Source organism: Lolium rigidum, chromosome 4 (genome assembly GCF_022539505.1).
Source record: "Lolium rigidum isolate FL_2022 chromosome 4, APGP_CSIRO_Lrig_0.1, whole genome shotgun sequence".
Taxonomy (NCBI): domain Eukaryota; kingdom Viridiplantae; phylum Streptophyta; class Magnoliopsida; order Poales; family Poaceae; genus Lolium; species Lolium rigidum.
In genome coordinates, this window is record NC_061511.1 from 109,910,609 (window position 1) to 109,932,660 (window position 22,052).

The 22,052-nt window shown below is 49.9% G+C and overlaps 1 protein-coding gene across 2 annotated transcripts; it reads right to left on the reverse strand.

Moving 5' to 3' along the window:
• Positions 1-537: 537 nt before the first annotated feature.
• Positions 538-5,750, reverse strand: LOC124650408 (dual specificity protein phosphatase 1B-like). 2 transcript variants are annotated; one of them, XM_047189939.1, is made up of 5 exons: positions 5,447-5,750; positions 4,605-4,740; positions 4,059-4,179; positions 3,343-3,488; positions 538-955 (listed from the first exon to the last, which is right to left on the reverse strand). In XM_047189939.1, the coding sequence occupies exons 1-5, from the start codon at positions 5,600-5,602 to the stop codon at positions 921-923; spliced, it is 594 nt and encodes a 197-aa protein (XP_047045895.1). In that variant the 5' UTR covers positions 5,603-5,750; the 3' UTR covers positions 538-920. The 2 variants fall into 2 exon arrangements, with proteins under 2 accessions (XP_047045895.1, XP_047045894.1); XM_047189938.1 differs by having other exon boundaries at positions 538-958.
• Positions 5,751-22,052: the final 16,302 nt, after the last annotated feature.

Genomic DNA, 22,052 nt, shown 5'->3' on the forward strand with positions numbered 1-22,052 from the left:
ATGTTGATCTTTTACGTCTCCACGCTTTTTCTGAGTACTTGGTGATGATAGTCTTGGGCGGGCACTGGGGGTATATACATGCCGCGCACGCCGCTTCCTCCGTCGTCGCCTTCTCGCAACAAAGCATCGTGCACTTCGTACCTTATTGTCTTAAACAGTCACTCCACTCACGCATTCACCGGTGTGGGGATCCCGTTCCCACTACGTCGACAACCCTTGAGAACCAGTGGCCGCCCTCATCTTTTCCACTGTCGCTGAAACGAAAACGCTGCAGATCGAAACACAAGTATAGAACGGAGAAGAACCGTAGCAGCTAGCCTCCTAAAACGAAACATAGCACCTCTTGTTGTGCCACATCGCAGGCTCGTTCCGAGGAAAGCTAAACTGGGTTGTGGTTAATCCAGTGGACAAACCCTCTACTCTGAATGATCATCCAATAGTGTGAACTGGACCCGGTCTTCGTAGTCTGCCTTGTATGGCTGAAAAGTGCGAAAACTGTATTCATAACAGGAGCATCACTAACAGAAGGAACATATATACAACCACCCGAACGGAAGCTAATCTATATGTCTCCAACAACCAGCATACCATTTCTATTCAACAAATCATACATACAAATCTTCATTTCAGAAGGCTGATGCTGCTGAGAGTTTGAAACAGATCAATTTGCCTTGGTCAAAAGGGAAAATTTCCTTTATTCAAATAGGCCCTAAATAAAGGGGGCAAAGGTTGTTCATGCGGAAAATGAATTACACGTTAGAATGTCGTATGCTCTGCATTCCTCTAGAGCTGGTTCGAACCGAGTATAATAAGATGACCGTAACTCCCATACCGGTTGCCATGGCCTTGATTGATTTGTGGAGGCAATAACATGCAGTCATGCAGCTGTTGACACCAGGTTCTTGATATTTACACTATAGTTAGTTAGATTGCATGACTCTTCGTCCATGCTCCACTGCTTAACAAAAGTTTGAGATTACTTTCACTGTAGTTATGTCTCTCATAAACTAACAACTGGAAATGAAATAAAAGATAATGAGAAAAACTTTATGGAAATGATCAATAGAAAGGGTCATGGGAAAGGTCCCAGAAGCTTTTCAGCGAGCCGCGTTGCTAGTAAAATTTGTGTTAACAAGCAGCCTAGCATACTCCCAGACATGCGAAATATCTTCAGGCAATAATGGGAAAGTAGTACTAAACCTACTTCCATGCTACAAAGTTTGGTTTATTGGTCTGCCTATGTGTGAACCTTGTTTGGAGGTTTTCTCTGCCTAGATGTGTTGAAGGTAAACATTGCCTTTAGGTTGTCTCAGCTCTCCAATTTCCTTTAGTCAGATCAAATGCAGCTGAAGGGCATGCTCCCAAACCACCTTTGTGATGGTCTAGAAGCCAAAAGAAGACCTACTCTCACCAAGGCCCAACAAGACTCAGGGGTCAAGTGTTATCTCCAACTAAAAAATCTCAAGACACCATTCCTCACCTTAATCAACCGCCCTGAATTCTAGTAGAACTCAAGGACAGGAGAACAAACTATTCTCACATGTGAAAATACAAAATAGCAATAGAATTAGCCATCTACGGGGCATCCCACGAAGAATATGAGGCAGGTACATGCAAGCAACCAAGCACATACTTGGCTTGCCACCCAGAAGATCAAAAGCTGAATGAGCTCGAGGGCATTGGGATTTCAGATGTGATCATCGTACTGATTTGTCTGAGAATTTGCCCCTCTCAATGGTGAGAAATTATGGGGATGTATGCACGCTTGGATTCAAGTTGAATGGGTTGGAGAATGAGACATAGTCACAAAGGGAGCGCAAAGTTTGCCTTCAATACAGTAAGGCAGATAATGTGGTTCCACCTTATTTGCTTTTCACTTCAGTCCATGCAAATGACATGCTTGTAAAACTAACTGATTAACTATTTGCTTTAAGGCCTCAAATAATTATCAGATGAAAATGTACTACATAAACTATATTTCGTCTAACATATATTGCAAGTGTTCATATCATGAGCATGTCTTACATCCATATTTCTTGGCTACTAGCTAAATATCCATGATTGCTATGGATAAATAATTAGACTACTCGACAGTTTCACGCCAAGACTAGCCTATGTTACACCTTAATTGTCTTGTGCCACATGCGTATAATTTTAATGCAACTTCAGTGGTAAACAGAATCACCATCTAATGATTCACATCAGGAGGAGGGTGTGAACAGACTACAGCACCGGTTGACATATTTATAGGAGTACAGAACTATAGATCATGTACATATGAACTTTTTTTTCCGAGAAAACGCAAGAGGTTTTGCGTTTCATTTCATTTAACAGGAAGAAAACATAGGGGTACAACCTCGAGAAGGAGGGACACACACACACACGACCGTCCTCACCAAACGACTACAACTTGGTAAGGAGGTGCCATCTACAGACCACAATGACATTAGGCCTCGCCTAGCGTTGCCTCCAGCCAAGAATGGAGAGGCAACAAGACTCGGAGCAACAGGGCAGTGGCACCGCCTTTGCCAGACGCCGCCGGGGACATTTCAGCTCCAGGGCTGCCTAGGCCAACGTACCTCACACCCATTGTGCCTAGAGAGTCGGCAGCTGAGTGGCAGGGCTTCGGCGGGAACTGGTGTAGAACTTACAGGGTTCATCCTTTTGCTTAGCAATCAATTTATTGTTGTTCAGAGTGTGAAGCTTTTGGTTAGGTGATCAATCGGTACCGTGCTGCATCTAATCACATTAACCAGGTTTGCATCTACAGCTATCAAGATATGTACAGCGTGTAGATACATACCAGGTTATCCATCTCTAGTTATCCAGAAATACCACTATCACAGAGCAGAAACTATCTACATGTAGATTTAATTAAACATCTGCTTGCATGAATGTGCTGACATCTTTGCATGGAAAAATATAGCTTGACTATAAGCTATTGCCTATTGGCATTATACATGGAAAAAATATTCAGAAACCCCATGAAGGGTTGGCTGGGTAGATGGCGATTAGTAAAAGTAGTTTCGTTTGGCAAGGACTTACTACAGTTTCCTAGCAATCCAAAAGATTTAGCTTATCTGTTCTGGTCCAAACAAGCCCTAAAGTTTTTTTCTATAAGCAAGCCCTAAAGATTTGAAAAAAATACTAGTAGTCAAATCCTGAGTTTGATGTCCATGGTACATTTTGCAATAAAAATGAACAGAAAGAAGTACAAACTATGAAGGAATTGACACTCCTAATACAAAATTGCTGTTATTTGGACAAACAGGTTTACCTCGCTTCTGATACAAATTAAACATACAAACCATCATAATGAAAAAAAGAGCTATTTGTATTTACCTTGCAGAGACTTCTCAAAGTTCACCAGCTGGGACATAAAACCCTCATTAGGTGCTATTTGAGCCCGCTTGCTTTTAACCAGTGACATGGCACTTTGCAGGCTCATCTGATGCTTGTTCATGAGATATGCAAGAACAACAGTAACACTGGAAATTTAGACAAAGATCACCTCAGAACTAATTAGTTTCACATTTGAAGTCAGAATATTATCCATGACAAATCAACAGATAATATCTAACGAGTTATTAATCCAAATTTTGAGTACCTCCACACACTACCATATGCCAATGACTCGTAAGCAAGTTGTCACAGTAATTAAATATGAAGGGCGATTAATATAGAAACAGCTGATTAGTAGGATTATGCGCCCGATGAACCGTTCACCAGCATTACACGCTAATTATACTCCCCAATACGGGTTCTTATTACATACTATAAGACTATGCTTATACACCTCTAAATTCAAATCTAAAAATATTATCTTAGTTTTCTGTATATGCATATTGGTTATTTTGCCTTTTTGACAATGGAAACATCACCATGCTTTCGTAGAACATCACAACAATGTTTCATCTGTTTGTCCACTATATATCTATAGTCTTCCACTCTAGTATATATGAATAAAGAAAATAATTTTCGAATTAAGATGTTACTGATGATATAGCGATATTGAACAAAATAGCTGACATTTAAGAACTCCTAGGAAACAACTTTACCTCCGGGACCGCCCTGCAAAGCAGTGAACCAACACATTGCCACCAGTGCAGATACCTTCATCTATGAAAGCAAAGCATTCACCAAAATGCTTTACCAAATCCGTATCTGGGCTGTCAAGTACTGTGTCAATAAAGAAAGTATGCCTTTAGTTCTCCAGGAAAACCTTGGATAACAACAGCAGAAAATTGCCAAGGTAGACACACTCAGTGAGTGAAGGCTAAGAAACCGACAATACAGAGTCAAGATTAAGATGCTCCTTATGTGAATTTTATTTTAAGAATGTGAATGCTCCAACACTTCAATTTTAATATAGCTCAATACAGAGTCAAGATTAAGATGCTCCTTATGTGAATTTTATTTTAAGAATGTGAATGCTCCAACACTTCAATTTTAATATAGCCCAAAAGGTGAAAAGTTGGTTAATCTGTGTATTGAACTTATCAGAAATGCCAGGGTCTTAAGCTGTATAATAAAGGTCATAGGGCAAATATCATATCTGGTAAATCACAGGTAACAAATAGGGAATAAAGAAAAGCATATAATACCCTCGATCTTCTTGTAGGTAAATTCTGCTGGAAAGGCAGGATTCAGTGATCTGGCAACAACCAAGACGTGGGTGATGTTCAAGCTCTTCAGGGCATCCTTGTTCAGTGCTGCTCCAATAGAGCCCAAGTAGAGGCCCTGCAAGCCACATCAAGATGTCTATTACCTCTGTTCCAAAATGTAAGACGTTTTGGCCAAAAGGTCTTACATTTTGGAACTGAGGAGTAATTGAACAGTTTAAAATCAACTTTTTTTTCATTAAAAAAAGTGGTAGAATGCAAGTATGTTACTCCCTCCGATTCATATTAATTGACTCTAATATGGATGTATCTATAACTAAAATGTGTCTAGATACATTCATATTAGAGTCAATTAATATGAACCGGAGGGAGTACCACAGTTACCACTTGGTACATCTGTGGTTACACCTACGCAGCAGACTGAATTATGGCGCATATCACTGAACTTAAAACTGTCTCCACTCCCCACGAAACAGGTAGTACGCCATACAAATGCTAACTACTAAAGTTAAAATCATCTGGTAAATTCTCACCTTCCATTGAGCAGGAAACCACACTCGTTCTATCAAGGCAAATAACATTCCCAGAAGTTAACGACATCTAGTGGTAAAGCAACAATACAAATTCCAATTCCGCAAAATATGCATCACGCAATCTCACGACCTAGATCAATGAATCCTACAGTATATGCACAAAAAGAAACCCAACCATGCTCCAAACATAGAATATCACGGCAATACATCAGTAAATCACGCAAATCGAAAAGAAACGGCACGCATCTTGTAAGAAAGCGTGGTCGAAAGGAGGCAGTCGAGTCGCCAGACCTGGTCGATGGGGCAGGGGGTGTTATCGGCTTTGCGGTACCGCGCGGCGCAGAAGCCCTGCATCAGCGCCGAGAGAACCCTAGTCTGGTGCTGCTCGTACGCGTCGCTCTCTTGCTCGTCCCTCCCCGTCGATTGCCCCGCCTCCGGCACCGACATCGTCGCGGTCTCTTCCCGCCCTCGTCCTCGCTCTCGACGAATTAGATGGGGAAATGTTGAAGAAAATAATTTCGTTTCTTCTCTTTTTGTCCGATTATTTGAGAGCTTGAGATGGATGATTTGACAGCTGTGCCTGACGAAAGGGAAGGGAATGTCACACATGCTACCACTCCTAACTTAGCAGTGTGACATAAGGGCATCTCCAACCGGGCGACCCAAACGGACGCGCTGGGCCGTCCGTTTTGGGCCGTTTGCGTGCCCGAGCGGACGCGCGGACAGCGCCCCGCGTCCGCGCGTCCGTTTGGGTCGCGCGGTGCGCCCAACGCGGCAGATTTGGGTCGCGGCGCCATATGGCATGTTTTTCTTGTAAATTCACTAGAAAAACGCAAAAAAATATTATATAAAATATATAAAATAGTACAAATGCTCAAAATGTATTACACATTACATAGTCCATGTAATCAAGGATAAAGTATTATTGAAATAAAATGAAAAAACGATACAAATGCTCTAGGCTTCGGGATTTCCTTCATCATTGTTGTTTGCAGCATTGTTGCCTACGTCGTCGCCACATGTGCTCGACCAAATCAGCCTCGAAGCCGGTTGTGTACAGACTACATCTCGAATTTCATGGTGCGCATGAAGAATGTCCCGGAATGATGCCGGAGCTCCTTGCCGAGGAGTAACCAACTCTCCTTGGCCTTCCCGACCAATATCAAAGAGTGAATCATCCCGCTCTACCTCAACAATCATGTTATGCATGATTACACAAGCGGTCATCACCTCCCACAGAGTTTGCACATCCCAGGCTCTGGCAGGGTGTCTGACGATAGCCCAACGAGCTTGGAGGATGCCAAACGCCCGCTCGACATCTTTCCGGGCTGCCTCCTGCTCTTTGGCAAACCTTGCCTCCTTCTGAGTTGGGGTTCCGGATTGTCTTAACGAGTGTAGCCCAAGGTGGATAGATACCATCAGCAAGGTAGTACCCCTTCGTGTAGTGGTGGCCATTGATCTCAAAATCCACATCAGGGGACTGACCGTACGCTAGCCTATCAAACACCGGAGAGCGCTCGCAAAGACATTGATGTCATTGTGCGAGCCAGCCATTCCGAAGAATGAGTGCCAAATCCATGTGTCATGGGAAGCAACAGCCTTCAAGAATGACCGTGCACCCCTCGAATGGCCGTCGTATACCCCCGCCAACCAAAGGGGCAGCTTCTTCCACTCCCGATGCATGCGATCTATGCTCGCCAAGCATCCCGAGAAAACCCCCGGAAGCGTTGATCGACAATAGACGAGCTGTGTCCTCCGCATTAGGTTGCCGGAGGTACTGTTCTCCGAACGAACCGATCACGGCTCCGCGAGAACCCGTACATCGATTCCAAGCCGGTTGACTCACTCATGCGCGTGTACTCATCTACGAAATCACCGGCAACGCCATATGCGAGCATCCTAATCGCTCGCCGTGCATTTCGGTACGAAGAGAGGCCTACCTTGCCAATTGCATCCACTTTCGCACGAAGTAGTCGTCGTAGATCTTCACGGCATCCATTATCCGGCGGAACAGCGGCTCGGTCATCCGAAAACGACGGCGAAACATGGACGGCACGAACAATGGCTTGGGTTTGAAGTAGTCGTTGTAGAGCTGGTCGTGGCCGCGTTCTCTTTGCGGTCCAAGGCGGCCGCGCGCCCGGCAAGGACCCCCGATGCACGGGGATTTGCGAGACGACGTGCTCGTGGATGAGCAGCGCGAAGCATCCGTGAAAAAATCGTCGTCGGACTCCTCTTCTGACGACGTGTCAATGAAGTTCTTGAAGTAGTACTCGTCGTCGCTGTCCACCATGATCTGAAAAGGGACACATTTTAGTTCGAGCATTTGACCGAACACCTCGCAGGCGGAGGCGATCCAAATGCTTCGTAGCGACTGCAGAAGCGGCCGTCTCGGACGACGTCCGGTCCGGATACACGGTGCAGGAGAGCTCACCTCCGGCGGAAACGGCGCAGCTGCGAACGGCGGGAGGTGTCGCGACGGTGAGAGGACAACGGCGCCGGCGGCGTCGTCCCTCCGACTCGCTACGACGCGGCGAAAGCAGCGCGGGACCTCGACCTATGCTTCCGCCCCGCTTGCCGGCGTCTCGACGACGATGGCCGGCGGCGACGCGCTCCCAAATCGCCGGTCCGTGGGTGGCGGCGGAGCGGTGGGGAGATGTGGGCGACGGGCTTGTGTTTTGGGAGGCTGACAGGCGGGCCAGGGGCGGACAAGGGAGGACGCGAGCGACCAGCCTTTCGCGTCCGCGGCCACGCAAACTCGTCCAAGATTTGGGCCGGGTTTGGGTCGTCCCGGACGCCGCGGCCATCCGTTCTAGGGATGGGTCCGCGCGCTGGGCCGCGGTTTTGTCCGTTTCGACCCATCCGGACGCGCGGGCGCGGGATGGGTCGCCCGGTTGGAGATGCCCTAAGAGCAGAAGGCCGTGGGCCGTGTTAACTGGTGTCGTGTGTGGCCCAATGTGTGTTGGGTTAAATACTCTGAACCTTGGCTGTATCCGTATCGAATGAATGAATGTGTGAAACGATCTCATCTTCTAGCTCTGTTCCTCACCTTCTCGCTGTTCTCCTCTCATCCTCTCGGATTCTGCAATTCCTCTGCTGCGACCTCGATCCGATCTAGGGCGGGTCGTTACAAATTGGTATCCGGAGCCGAAATTCCAGGGAATTTTTCTCCGCCCGTACGCGCTCGGTAATTTCTCGGCATCGATCCGTAATTCCTCGCGAAAGGTGGGAATCCGCTTCGGTGGAATCCCGCAGAATCCCTAGCTTGGTTGGATCTGCTTGGAGGAGTCGCAACGGCGCCGGCGAAAGCTTCCGCGCGGACGCAGCAGGTCCTCATGGCGGTGGAGACGACGGGTGAGCAGACGAAGACCTTGCTGGCCCAAATCCTCAAGCGCTTGGATGATGGCGTGATTCTCAGCAATCAGCGCCATGAGGAGCAGAGCGGCCTTCAACGCGCAAGTCGCTCAGGATCTCCGGGCAGTGCGCAAACAAGTCGATCTCACGCAAGCGGAGGTGGATAATACACGCCAAGCGAGTGTCCGCCGTCACGTCAACAACGACGGCGCGTGCACGGTTGGCGGAGAATCGTGCGGCAAGCTGCGACGTTCGTCGCCTCGGGGCTCGGGATGCCGGGGTATCCTCGTCTCGCCAACAACGGGATGCCACCGATACCCGAAGCGCCCGAAAACCAATTGTAGCGCCCTCCACCTGTTCGACACAATCACGCATCGAGTGCAGCGAGAGGAGAGGGAGCCATTCGTCAAGCCACCGAAACACGATTTCCCCGTTTCGATGGTCGCTTGCCAAGTCTCCGGTTGGATCGCTCGTTTGTCCTATTTCGAGCTCTACCACACTTCGCCAGCCACATGGGTTACGACGGCGTCCTTGTATCCGGAGGGCCGGGCTGCGCCGTGGTGGCAAGCGGCTCGTCAAGCTCGTCGCACCATGACCTGGGAGGTGTTCTCGCACGCGCTGCAAGAAGAATTTGGGCCGGACGAGTTTGAGGTTCAAATGCACACATTATTGCGAGCTGCGTCGGACGGGGACGAGTAGCCGAATATCGTCTCCAGCTTGAGCAAGTACATGTATCGCTTACTAGCTCTTGATCCCGGTCCGAGCACCAAGTTTTTTGTGACACAGCTTCATTCTTGGATTGAAGGATGAGTTGCGTGCAGCGGTACGAATCCAAGCTCCTACCAGCATCACTAGAGCCACGGTCTTTGCACGCATTCGGGAAGAAGAGATAGAGGCAAGTAGACTCGCGAGTTCGGCCAGCGCCGGCGGGTGTCCTCCTCCGGCTGCGGTTGCTGCAGCTCCTGTCCATCACCGTCCTCCAGCAGCCCCACGAGTGCCGCCGGATGATTTTGCGCGAGAGCGGCAACTGCGTGACTTCCGACGCGCAAACAACCTTTGTTTCAAGTGCGGCGAAAAATATTCGCATGACCATCGATGCAAGAAACAGGGTGCTCAATTGTTGACCATTCAGATTGGTGAATTTGGAGAGTTGTTGAATGATGAGGCTGTCGAGCTTTGGAATTGTTGGATGATCCAGCTTACCCCACAGCTCAATGTTGTCCGCTTTCTTCTCAAGCAACTTCGAGCACCGAATCCTCATCTTGCATCGGAATTCAGGCTACCGTTGGTAACCGTGCAATGCTTCGTTATTGGATTCCGGCAGCACACATAGTTTTGTTGACTCTGCTTTTGCAGCTCGCCTCAATTTCCTCTACTGTCTCTATTTCCCCTGTGCCGGTTAAAATAGAAAATGGCCAATATATACAGATGTGACAAATTGGTACCACAAATGGAATGGTGCAGCCACGGACAAGTGTTTAACACTGATTTGAGGGTTCTGGAGTTGGGCACATATGATGGAGTGTTAGGCATGGACTGGTTGGGAGCCATCAATACTATGAATTGTCGATGGAAAGACAAAGCGATTTCCTTCACTCACAAGGGCAAATGGATAACTTTGCAAGGTATCCTTCCTTCGGTTATCGCAGCGAGTGGAACATATTGACTTACACACATTGCACCAATTGGAAGCTCATAATGATATTTGGGCCCTAGCCATGCTTGAGCAGCCCTCCGACTCCACTCTATCGGTAGATGGAGATATTCCGGAATCGGTGCAAGTGGTGTTGCACGATTTTGCGGACGTGTTTGCTGAACCATCCGGTTTGCCTCCTGCCCGTTTGTATGATCATGCTATTACCTTAGAAGAGGGCGCCAAACCACCCAATTCAAAACCCTACCGGTACTCACCACTGCAAAAGGATGAAATTGAGAGGCAAGTCCGGGAAATGCTACAAGCTGGCACAATTGTGCATATCATGAGTCCTTATGCAGCACCTGTGCTTTTAGTCAAGAAAAAAGACGGCAGTTGGAGGTTTTGCATCGATTACCGGCGTTTAAATCTTGCCACGGTGAAGAACAAGTTCCCTCTTCCAATTGTTGATGAGCTACTGGATGAACTGGCAGGCGCAACGCTATTCTCGAAGCTGGATTTACGAGCCGGATATCACCAAATTAGAATGCGCCCAGAGGACGAAGAGAAGACGGCCTTTAAGACACATCATGGCCATTTCCATTTCCGTGTGATGCCCTTTGGCCTCACGAACGCGCCGGCAACATTTCAGTGCCTCATGAACTCGATCTTCGCGGAATATACACGTAAGTTCGTGATCGTTTTTCTGGACGATATCCTTGTGTATAGTGCAAATCTGCAGGAACACCAGGAACACTTGCGAATTGTCTTGTCTCTGCTCCGCCAACATCAATTGTTTGCCAAGGCATCAAAGTGTTCTTTTGCTCAGACCAAAATTGAGTATCTGGGGCATGTCATTTCGGAGGCAGGAGTGGCAACTGACATGGACAAGACTCGGGCGATGAATGCGTGGCCAGTGCCCACTACGGCGACTGAACTGCGAGGTTTTCTCGGCCTCACCGGCTATTATCGCAAGTTTGTTGCCCGTTATGGTATTATTGCAAAGCCACTGACCCAACTGTTGACGAAGAAGGGGTTTCAGTGGAATGAACAAGCTCGACCGGCGTTTGACCAACTCAAGGCTGCCATGATCAAGCACACCGGTTCTTGCTCTACCCAATTTTGATCGGCCTTTTGCCATCGAGACTGATGCTTGTGATACGGGTGTTGGCGCAGTTCTGACACAAGACGGACACCCTCTCGCTTATTTCAGTAAAGCATTGGGAGTCAAGAATCAGAAGCTTTCCACTTACGAGAAGGAATTTCTTGCCGTGATGATGGCCGTGGACAGGTGGCGCGCGTATCTGTAGCGCGGTCCCTTCACCATTCTCACCGATCATCGAGTTTGTGTAACCTGGGTGATCAACAATTGGACACAGAATTACAACGCAAGGCCATGGCCAAGCTTGTTGGGCTGCAATTCAAGTTTCAATATAAAAAGGGGGCCGATAATGGAGCAGCCGACGCTCTCTCAAGAGTGGGTCATTTGATGACAATGAACGCTCTATCACTTTGTCAACCAAGCTGGGTGCTTGAAGTGGTTAACTCTTATGAAACCGACATGGAAGCCCAGGATCTCCTTCGCAGGTTAGCCATTCATAGTCCGGACGAGCAAGGCTATTCCCTTAATCAAGGACTGATTCGCTGCAAAGGCAAGTTATGGATAGGGAATAATTCTGCCCTACGGACCAAGCTCATCGGTGCCTTGCACAACAGTGCCGTGGGCGGCCACTCGGCTCCACATCACCTTACCACCGTCCGAAGAAACTGTTCTGCTGGACTGGGTTGAAAACAGCGGTTGAAGATTATGTGCGACAGTGTCAAGTCCGTCGACAAGCCAAGCATGAACACAATAAAATTGCAGGGAAACTTCAGCCTTTACCCATTCCTGATGCTCCATGGCAAGATGTCACTATGGATTTTGTCACAGGGTTGCCTATGTCGGAAGGTTTTGACACAATTTTGGTGGTGGTTGATCGATTGACGAAGTTTGCCCATTTTATTCCTCTTCGTCACCCCTTCACCGCATCACAAGTGGCTAAGGCTCTCCGGGATAACGTCATTAAGTTGCATGGCGTGCCACTTTCAATTGTGTCCGACCGTGACTGCATTTTCACCAGTGCTGTGTGGCGGGGTATCTTTACCACGGTTGGAACCAAACTTCGTACTCAACGGCTTATCATCCTCAAACGGACGGCCAGACAGAGCGAGTAAATCAGTGCATGGAGATGTATTTGCGGAGTGCAATACAGGACAATCCAAAACATTGGCGTCGTTGGTTGTCTACAGCTGAATTCTGGTATAATTCTTCCCACCATGCTTCATTGAACTGCTCTCCGTTCAAAGCTTTATATGGCCGCGAACCAAATTTGGGAGGTATGTTACAGTGGTCAGAAAATAGCACCGACGCTGAACAGATGGACTGGCTTGCTCACACAGAAACTCTACGTGCTCAACTTACTCGAGCACAGCATCGCTTTAAGAAGAAAGCTGACAGAAATCGTTCCGAGAGGGAATTTGCTGTGGGTGACCAAGTGTTGTTGAAACTGCAACCCTACGCGCAGTCCACAGTCGCTAATCGACCGTGTACTAAGTTGGCATACAAGTTTTTTGGTCCTTTTAGTGTGCTTGAAAAATTTGGGAAGCTGGCCTACAAACTGCAGTTGCCTCTTGCTAGTCGGATTCATCCAGTTTTTCACGTTTCGCAGCTAAAGCCATTCACCCCAGATTATACACCTGTCTTTGCAGAGTTGCCCAAGCCACCGGATCTTTCAACAATTGACACAATGCCTGTGAAAATCCTTGAGCGTCGCATGGTGAAGAAGGGAGATGCAGCATTGGTGCAAGTCAAGGTTCTTTGGCAGGATCTATCTGAAGCTTCAGCGACGTGGGAAGACTACGATGTGCTGCGTCGTCGCTACCCTGCCGCTCAAATCTGAGAAGGCGCTCCATTTGAAGAGGAGGGCAATGTCACACATGCTACCACTCCTAACTTAGGAGTGTGACATAAGAGCAGAAGGCCGTGGGCCGTGTTAACTGGTGTCGTGTGTGGCCCAATGTGTGTTGGGTTAAATACTCTGAACCTTGGCTGTATCCGTATCGAATGAATGAATGTGTGAAACGATCTCATCTTCTAGCTCTGTTCCTCACCTTCTGCTGTTCTCCTCTCATCCTCTCAGATTCTGCAATTCCTCTGCTGCGACCTGATCCGATCTAGGGCGGGTCGTTACAGGGAAGTGAGCGAGGCGAGATCGCGAGGAGGACGGCCGATCGATGAGCGGACGTCGCACAGGGCTAGCTTAGGAAAATTTAATGAGACTCAGGGCATCTCCAACGCGGCTACCCATCCCGTGCCCGCGCGTTCGGATGGGTCCAGCCGGACAAAAATACGGCCCAACGCGGGGACGCACCGCAAAAGCGGATGGCCGCGGCGTCCGGAACGACGCAAACCTGGCCCAGGCCGCGGATGGCACGCGGCGTCCTCGCGTGTTCGACCGCGTGGCTGGCCTAGCTGTCGGTGCCCCAGTCCTATTAAATGTGGACTGGGGAGGGGACTGTCCCTATCCAGTTCCCACTCTCCACTCCGGCCGCACGCACGCACGAGCTCGAGCTTCCGCGCCGCCATGTCCCCGAAGCGGGAGTTCGAGCCGTCCGCCAACGACCACGAGGCCGGCAGCAGCCGGCCAGTCGCGCCGGCGGCGTTCGCCATGGGGCCGCCGGCTCCTCCCAGACGCGACCGGATCTACGTCACCGTAGCGGTGGCGCAGATGTTCTGGGACGCCGGCGTCCCAATGCCGTGGGGGGACGTGCACCCCCCCCCCCACGGCTGGCACCTGAGCCTAGATCGGGTTCCGGTGCCGCCCATCCCGGGCTCCGGCCGCGCCCGCGTCGCGGAGATCCGGAGGCGTCACGTGCAGCTGCCGGCGGACCTCCAGGAGGACCCCGCGTACGGCGACGCAAGTCCCAACTGGGACTTGTGGTTCGAGGTGGAGCACGATGCGCGCCGGCACACGTGCTTCACGTCTGCGACGGCGCGGCCTCCCGCGCAGCCGCGCACACCTGCAAGGCGGGCTAGCCGCCGCCCCGGTGGCCTCTACATCGACGAGCCCCATCCCCAGGAGGAGGAGGACGATCCGGAGCTGCAGGCGGCGCTCGCGGCGTCCCGCGAGCAGCGCGACCTCGACGAGCTGGCCAAATGGCCGCACCTCGCCGAGACGCTGCGCGCCTTCGCGCTGGAGGAGAAGGCCAGGAAGGCCCAGGAGGACGCCCAGGCGGAGGCGTGGGCCTTCCTCGAGATGGCGCGCCGGCAGGAGGAGGCCACGCGCCAGGCGGCGCTCCGGAGGAGGAGGAGCGCCGGGCCGCGCTCCAGCTAGAGGCGGAGCTGCAGGCCGCAGCGGAGGAGCAGCTCCGGAAGGAGTCCGCGCGGAGGGCGCGGCTGCGCAGGCCGGCGAGCCCTCCGGACCCGCACTCCGCCTGCGAAAGGGCGAAGTGGTCGCAGGCCGGCGAGTCCCCGGCGCCCTCCGGCGTTTCGAGCCGGAACAGCGCGTCGACGCCGGGGGGCGTCGTCCTCATCGACGGCGACGACGACGAGTACTACTGGGAGTAAAACTGCCGGCGGTGAAAGAACATCTCTCATATTATGTTTTGTGTGTTTGATGTCAATGTATGTGATACACTAATGTTTGTTTAAGTGGTTGATGCGTGCAGTTGACACACGTCCGTTGGGAACCCCAAGAGGAAGGTGTGATGCAGACAGTAGCAAGTTTTCCCTCAGAAAGAAACCAAGGTTTATCGAACCAGGAGGAGCCAAGAAGCACGTTGAAGGTTGATGGCGGCGAAGTATAGTGCGGCGCAACACCAGGGATTCCGGCGCCAACGTGGAACCCGCACAACACAACCAAAGTACTTTGCCCCAACGTAACGATTGAGGTTGTCAATCTCACCAGCTTGCCGTGAACAAAGGATTAACCGTATTGTGTGGAAGATGATTGTTTGCTAAGAACAAGAAAGAACAAGTATTGCAAGAGATTGTATTTCAGATGTAAAGAATAGACCGGGGTCCACAGTTCACTAGTGGTGTCTCTCCCATAAGATAAATAGCATGTTGGGTGAACAAATTACAGCTTGGGCAATTTACAAATAAAGAAGGCATAACAATGCACATACATATATCATGATGAGTACTATGAGATTTAATCGAGGCATTACGACAAAGTACATAGACCGCCATCCAGACATGCATCTATGCCGAAAAAGTCCACTTTCAGGTTATCATCCGAACCCCTTCCGGTATTAAGTTGCAAGCAACAGACAATTGCATTAAGTATGGTGCGTAATGTAATCAACACAAATATCCTTAGACAAAGCATCGATGTTTTATCCCTAGTGGCAACAAGCACATCCACAACCTTAGAACTTTCTCGTCACCGTCCCGCATTTAATGGAGGCATGAACCCACTATCGAGCATAAATACTCCCTCTTGGAGTCACAAGTATCAACTTGGCCAGAGCCTCTACTAGCAACGGAGAGCATGCAAGAACATAAACAACTCATATATGATAGATTGATAATCAACTTGACATAGTATTCAATATCCATCGGATCCCAACAAACACAACATGTAGGATTACAAATAAACGATCTTGATCATGATAGGCAGCTCACAAGATCGAGCATGATAGCACAATTAGGAGAAGACGACCATCTAGCTACTGCTATGGACCCATGGTCCAGGGGTGAACTACTCACACATCAATCCGGAGGCGATCATGGCGATGAAGAGTCCTCCCGGAGATGATTCCCCTCTCCGGCAGGGTGCCGGAGGCGATCTCCTGAATCCCCCGAGATGGGATTGGCGGCGGCTGCGTCTCTGGAAGGTTTTCCGTATCGTGGCTCTCGGTACTGGGGGTTTCACGACGAAGACTTTAAGTAGGCGGAAGGGTAGGTCAGGGGCGTCACGAGGTGGCCACACAACAGGGCCGCGCGGCCAAGGCCCAGGCCGCGCCGCCCTAGCGTGTCGTCGCCTCGTGGCCCCACTTCGTTTCCTCTTCGGACTTCTTGAAGCTTCGTGGAAAATAGGCCCCTGGGCGTTGATTTCGTCCAATTCGGAGAATATTTCCTTACTAGGATTTCTGAAACCAAAAACAGCAGAAAACAAAGAATCGGCTCTTCGGCATCTCGTCAATAGGTTAGTGCCGGAAAATGCATAATAACGACATATAATGTGTATAAAACATGTGAGTATCATCATAAAAGTAGCATGGAACATAAGAAATTATAGATACGTTTGGGACGTATCACTGGTACAGGGATTATATAGATACATTTTTATGTGTGTTGGATGTGGTCAGTTCTGTCAAAAAGATGCAGCAAAAAGATCATCAGGCCGGATAATCCGGGCCGGATATTTCCAAAATATCCGGCCCCCAGTTTTTCGGCTAAGGACTTGAGGATTTGCGGCTCAGTATGCTTCTGGATAGAGGCCGGATATTTGCCCGGATATTGTCCCGGTTTTGTCCCAAGGCCGGATTATCCGGGCCGGACATTTCGGAAATATCCGCCCCCCTCGAAAATGGCTAAGGACCTGAAGAAAAGCAAGTCTGGTTAGAGGCCGGATATTTGGCCGGACATTCTCCCGGTTTTGTACCTGAGGCCGGATTATCCGGGGGGCGGATTATCCGGCCCTTACTTAGGCCGGAATATCCGGCCTCCGAAGCCCCAACGGCTGGATTTTGGGGAGGGGTATTTATACCCCTCTTCTTCTTCCTTCCTCCTTTGCTCAATCATTGCAAGAAAAATCTGCCAAGCTTCACCACCATTAGAGCCACCTCAAGAACACAAGATTTGCAAGATCTCCTTCCTCCCCCAACCAAAGCTCTTGATCTTTGGAGATTCGAAGGAGAAGCCACCGATCTACATCCTCACCGAAGCGATTTACATTTCCCCCTCATTTGTTTGAGGGCCCCCTTGCTAGTGTTCCTTTTTGGATCCCTAGTTGATTTGTGTTGATGTATTGTTGTTGATTGTTGTGTTGTTACAGATTTGGGAGCCTCCAATTCGGTTGTGGATGTGTGCCCCAAGAACCTTGTAAAGGCCCGGTTTCCGCCTCGAGGAAATCCCTTAGTGGAAGTGGGCTAGGCCTTCGTGGCGTTGCTCACAGGAGATCTGAGTGAAGCCTTCGTGGCTATTGGTTTGGCTTGCGTAGCAACCACACTCCTCCAAACGTAGACGTACCTTCTTGCAAAGGAAGGGAACTACGGGAATCATCTCCGTGTCATCGCGTGCTCCTCTCTCGGTTACCTCTATCCTATTCTATCTCATATATATTGCGTAGCTATATCTTGCTTAGTTGATAACCTAGTCATATAGGTAAATTCACTTAGTTGCATATCTAGAGAATTTACCTTTGTGTCAAGCCTAAATTGAAAAAGAACTAAAAATTGGTTAGCACCTATTCACCCCCCCCCCTCTAGGTGCGGCATACGATCCTTTCAGGCGGCCACCGTGCTCGCAAACCCTGGCTAGGGTTTGCTTTTTTTAGTTTAAAGCCCATATAGGGCTTTCTTTTGTGTAAAAATTGCCCAAAATAAGGCTAAGTTTAATTACCCACTAGTTAAAATTTATTTTTTTGTTGTTTTCCTTTTTTATTTTCATTTTTGTTTTTTTATTACATATGCGTTGCGTCCGCGCGTTGGGCGCAGCGTGCGACCCAAACGGACACGCGGACGCGGACCGCTGTCCGGGTGTCCGCTCGGCCACCCAAACAGCCCAAAACGGATTGGGTCGCTCGGTTGGAGATGCCCTTAGCACGCAAGCAGGAGCAAGCAGGTCCGCCGGCGCAACTTTCTCCGTTTAGGGAACATGCTCCCACACCAACGTCCCCCCAAACCAAAGACCTCATTAGAATTTTTTGAACAAAATGTCAGAATAAGGATAGAAATTTAAATTTAGGTTTCGAATATAAAGTCTAGGTTAACATCCGGCCACTAAATCACCGTCATACATAGTTCGGCTACAAAAAAATATAAGTTGGGCTTCGAGGCCAAACGATCACATGAACAGCGTCATTGGCGGCTCAACCTCGACGATGTCCTCCTTGTCGGCGATCGCCTGCGGCACCTCCATCGCCGACACGGGCTCCACGGGCGCCGACGGAGGCATGAACGTCGTTGGTGTCGATGTTGTCACGGACGCCGCCGCAGCAGCTTGCGTTGATAGCACCTCCTTGCCGATGAGCTCGTGGTACATCTCGTGCCACACCCTCGCCAATGGGTACATGGTCGCCATGTCCGCCATCAAAATCTTGGATTCTTGAGTCATCTTGGCCGACGAAAGATGCGTCGCTTCATTCGTGGCTTTCATGGCGGCGGGAGCTTCCATCTTCGCCGCCTCTACCTTGTCCCTCTCCAACTCAATCTTCACATCTTGCTTATCTGCTTTCCACATGGCGGCGGATCTCCTTGTTCTCCATGGAGAAGGAGGACATCATCTTCTCGAAGCAGGCATCCTTGGCAGCCAATCCAGGCACCACATTTCTCTCAGCCTTGACCTTCTTGTTGCCAATTTGGCGTCCGATAGAGGCGGTGGCGGCTTCGACCGACCCATCTTCTCCGGCGCCGTCCTTGTTGAGAGTGAAGAGGACGGCGTCCCTCGGTGAGAGAGGGCGCCCTCGTTCCGGATCATGTGGATAGTGGCATACTTGCCATAATTCTTCCTCTCATTGAATTGATCAAGGAGGCGCTTGTAGTACTTGTTGGAGGTTTGATTCGTGCCGGTTATGGGGCGGAAGGTCACTAACTTAAACGCGTCGATGGGCACTCATACTCCAAGGCCTTCCACCTAGGACCACAAGTGCCAGCGACCAGGTTCTTCTACTTCGTCGTCGTGGTCACGCTAGTGTTGGCGTCGATCAGCACCTCGTCCTCTTCGTCGTAGTCGCCTTGCCAAACTCAAGACCTACACTATGGAGGAAGAAGCCACTCAGGATATCGGCGCCGTCCATCTATGCAATAAAAAACGAGTTTGACTCGCCGACGGTCTACAATATGTGTACAAGGTCAGAAAACTCACGTCGTCGTCGCCCATGGACATGACGAACGTGCTGCTGAACACCTGGTGGAGGCTCCTACTGTCGTCGCTAAAGAGGCTGCGGGGGAGGCAGGTGCCGTCAGTCACGTGGCCGGCGTTGCTGCCTGGGACGCGATAGCGCAGATCTGGCGACGCGTTCAGGTCGACGGTGAAGCGAAAGGCGCCGCTGCCCCTTGGTGCCGAATCCGGTGAGAACGTCGCGTTGGGGTCGACGGTGTCGCTCTCGGCGTACTCGGGGGAGTAGTGGGCGCGGCCGTCCATCTGGGACAAAAGCATCTGCGAGAGCAACGGTGCCTCCACGAAGTACCCCGGAGGCGAGGGTGGGCCACCCAAGCTAAGGCACACTTCGTCCACGGCCGCCGCTTTCGCAGCCTCGGCTTTGTGCGCCTCAGCGACGATGCGACGCCTTTTGTGGCCAGCCGTCATGATGGCGCAGCGGCATTTCCCGTCATCCCATGCCTCCCACGACATGCTTGTTGGCTTCTCCTTCGGCGCCACCGTGCGCGGCTTCACCGGCGCCTTCGCTGCCTTCAGCGGAGCTCTTGTTTGGTGGCATGGCGGCGGCGAGGGTTTTGCGCGGCGTGAACTGGATGGGCGTAGGAGATGGAGCGATGAGCCTGAGAAATGAGTGGCAGACGGGGGAATACCCTTAAAAGTTGTAGCATTTGGGTTCCAGTGGCTGCCAAGGCGGCCCCACCCACGAAAACCCTCGTGGCACGAGGCGCCGCCGCGCCTGATTCGCGCCCTTTGCGAAGGGACCAGCACGGGGTTGTCGACACTTCTATTGGGCTCAGACCCGCACTGGCACTTTTTGGAGCGCGTCGGTGTGAGCCCAAAAACACCGTCGGCCCCCAAATCGCTACCGGGGCCACTATCGGGGCTACCGGTGGAGATGCTCTTAGATGTCCTCTTATTTGATCAGTATGTTTTTTGTGAAGACGAAATATTCATGAGGACATCCCTACTGAACTACTACCTCTGTCATTACATGATGATCAAGATGTTGCTGTGAACCTCAAGTCTAATGAAGTCAGGATTGGACCCATTACAACGGCTCGTGCAAAGCTACTCAAACAACAGGTGAATTCACTCCTAAATGATACCACTAATATACATGTTGAGAATTTTATACTACCTAAATCGTTGCATCTATGTATGATCAGGTATGAAAGAGTTTCAAGCATTGCACGGGAAGAAGAGGAGCTACACAAGGTGCTAGACGCGAAGACATTCGAAGGATGCGCGAGGGAGGAGAGGGAGGCAGACGCATCGAAAAGCAACAGCAAGTGCGGCATTGTCGGCCAAGTGCCAGCGGCACTACCCACCCCAGGTAGCGGCACTGTCGGCCTGCCCCAGTGGCACACCGCCCAAGCCAGAAGAAGTGCCGCCCAGCCCGAGCGGCACTGCCGCCATCCCAGTGGCACTGCCGCCCCTGACATCGGCATTGCCGCCCTGTGCAGCGGCACTGTCGCCCGTTACCATCCGTACTGACGCCCGGCCTGTGAGCCAGTCCAACCGAAACCCATTCTCGATCGGTTTGCATCCAACTATTTCGACCCCAGGTCGCCTCGAACGCCTATATAAGCCCATGGGACGCCCCCAAATTAGGTTTAGACCACATTTAAGATGAACCGTAGTTCAAAGTTGTTTGCTACGCAAAACTATTGAATCCTACACACCAATTCGCATCGATCTGGTGTTTTGCTACTGAAAGTTTGTGCGATCTATCATTCCACACGGAATTGGGAGATTGCAAATTAACCGATTCGTGGTCGGCGGCTACGTGCGCAAGTGCTTGGAGTTGCGAATATCTTGCATGGTTGAGAGCTGTCGCAATGTCAATAGGGATCGATCGAGAGAGAATCGCCATCATCATAAAAGTTATCATCCACCATATCATCGAGTTCATTGTCGTGTTCATCATCTACCACCTCGCACTGAGAAGATTGGCCACCCCTTATTATCTTGGTATCAGATTCCAGCGTTTCCTCGGTAAGCATCCACAAATCCACCCCATAGTTGAGTTGTGAGTTGTGTCCTATACAGAAAAAAACCAAAAAATTAGGGTTAAGGTTTTCCATAGGCTTAGATTTCATCGATTTCAAGTTTTAGTTGTTGTTCGTTTTAGTTTTTGATCCAATCTACAGTCTGTCGTGGTTTCTGTCGTGGCACAGTTTCTGTTGTTTTCTCTGCCGTGACAGGAAATCCTGTCGTGTGTCCTGTCGTGGTTCTGCTGTGGCACGAGTTTGGCCTATTTCTCTTCTGTGGCAAGAATTCTTTGTCGTGAGTCCTGTCGTGCGCTCTGCCATGGCACAATTTCGGTCAGTTTTTCTGCCATGGCACAATTTCTGCCGTGGCTAGTTTTTCATACTTTTTGCTATTCCGAGTCCACATAGCGTACTGTTGCTTTATCCCTGAATCGTAGACATAGCCTTTCGATATACGTGACTAGAAACTTTTCCACAAGAGACTAGTTTTACCGCCCGACAAGCTGCTCATAGGTTTTGGTGCTTTTGCAATTTCTGTTGGCCAAGTTACAAGGAGTAGTGTTAAAAAAAGCAAAAGATAAAAGAAAAAAAAAGATACTTTGAGCTGCGTGTGATACTATCAAAAGTGAAAAAAATGAAGTGCTAGTAAGATCAAGTGAAGGCCTAGTTTACTTTTCTGCACGGGTAGTTGAGCAATATTGTGCCTGTGATGAGGACATTCCAACCGAACTACTACCTCCATCATTGCAAGATGAAGACGATATTGCTGTGAAGATCAAGTCCAATGAAGTTAGGATTGGACCTATGACAAGAGCTCGTGCGAAGCTACTAAAACAA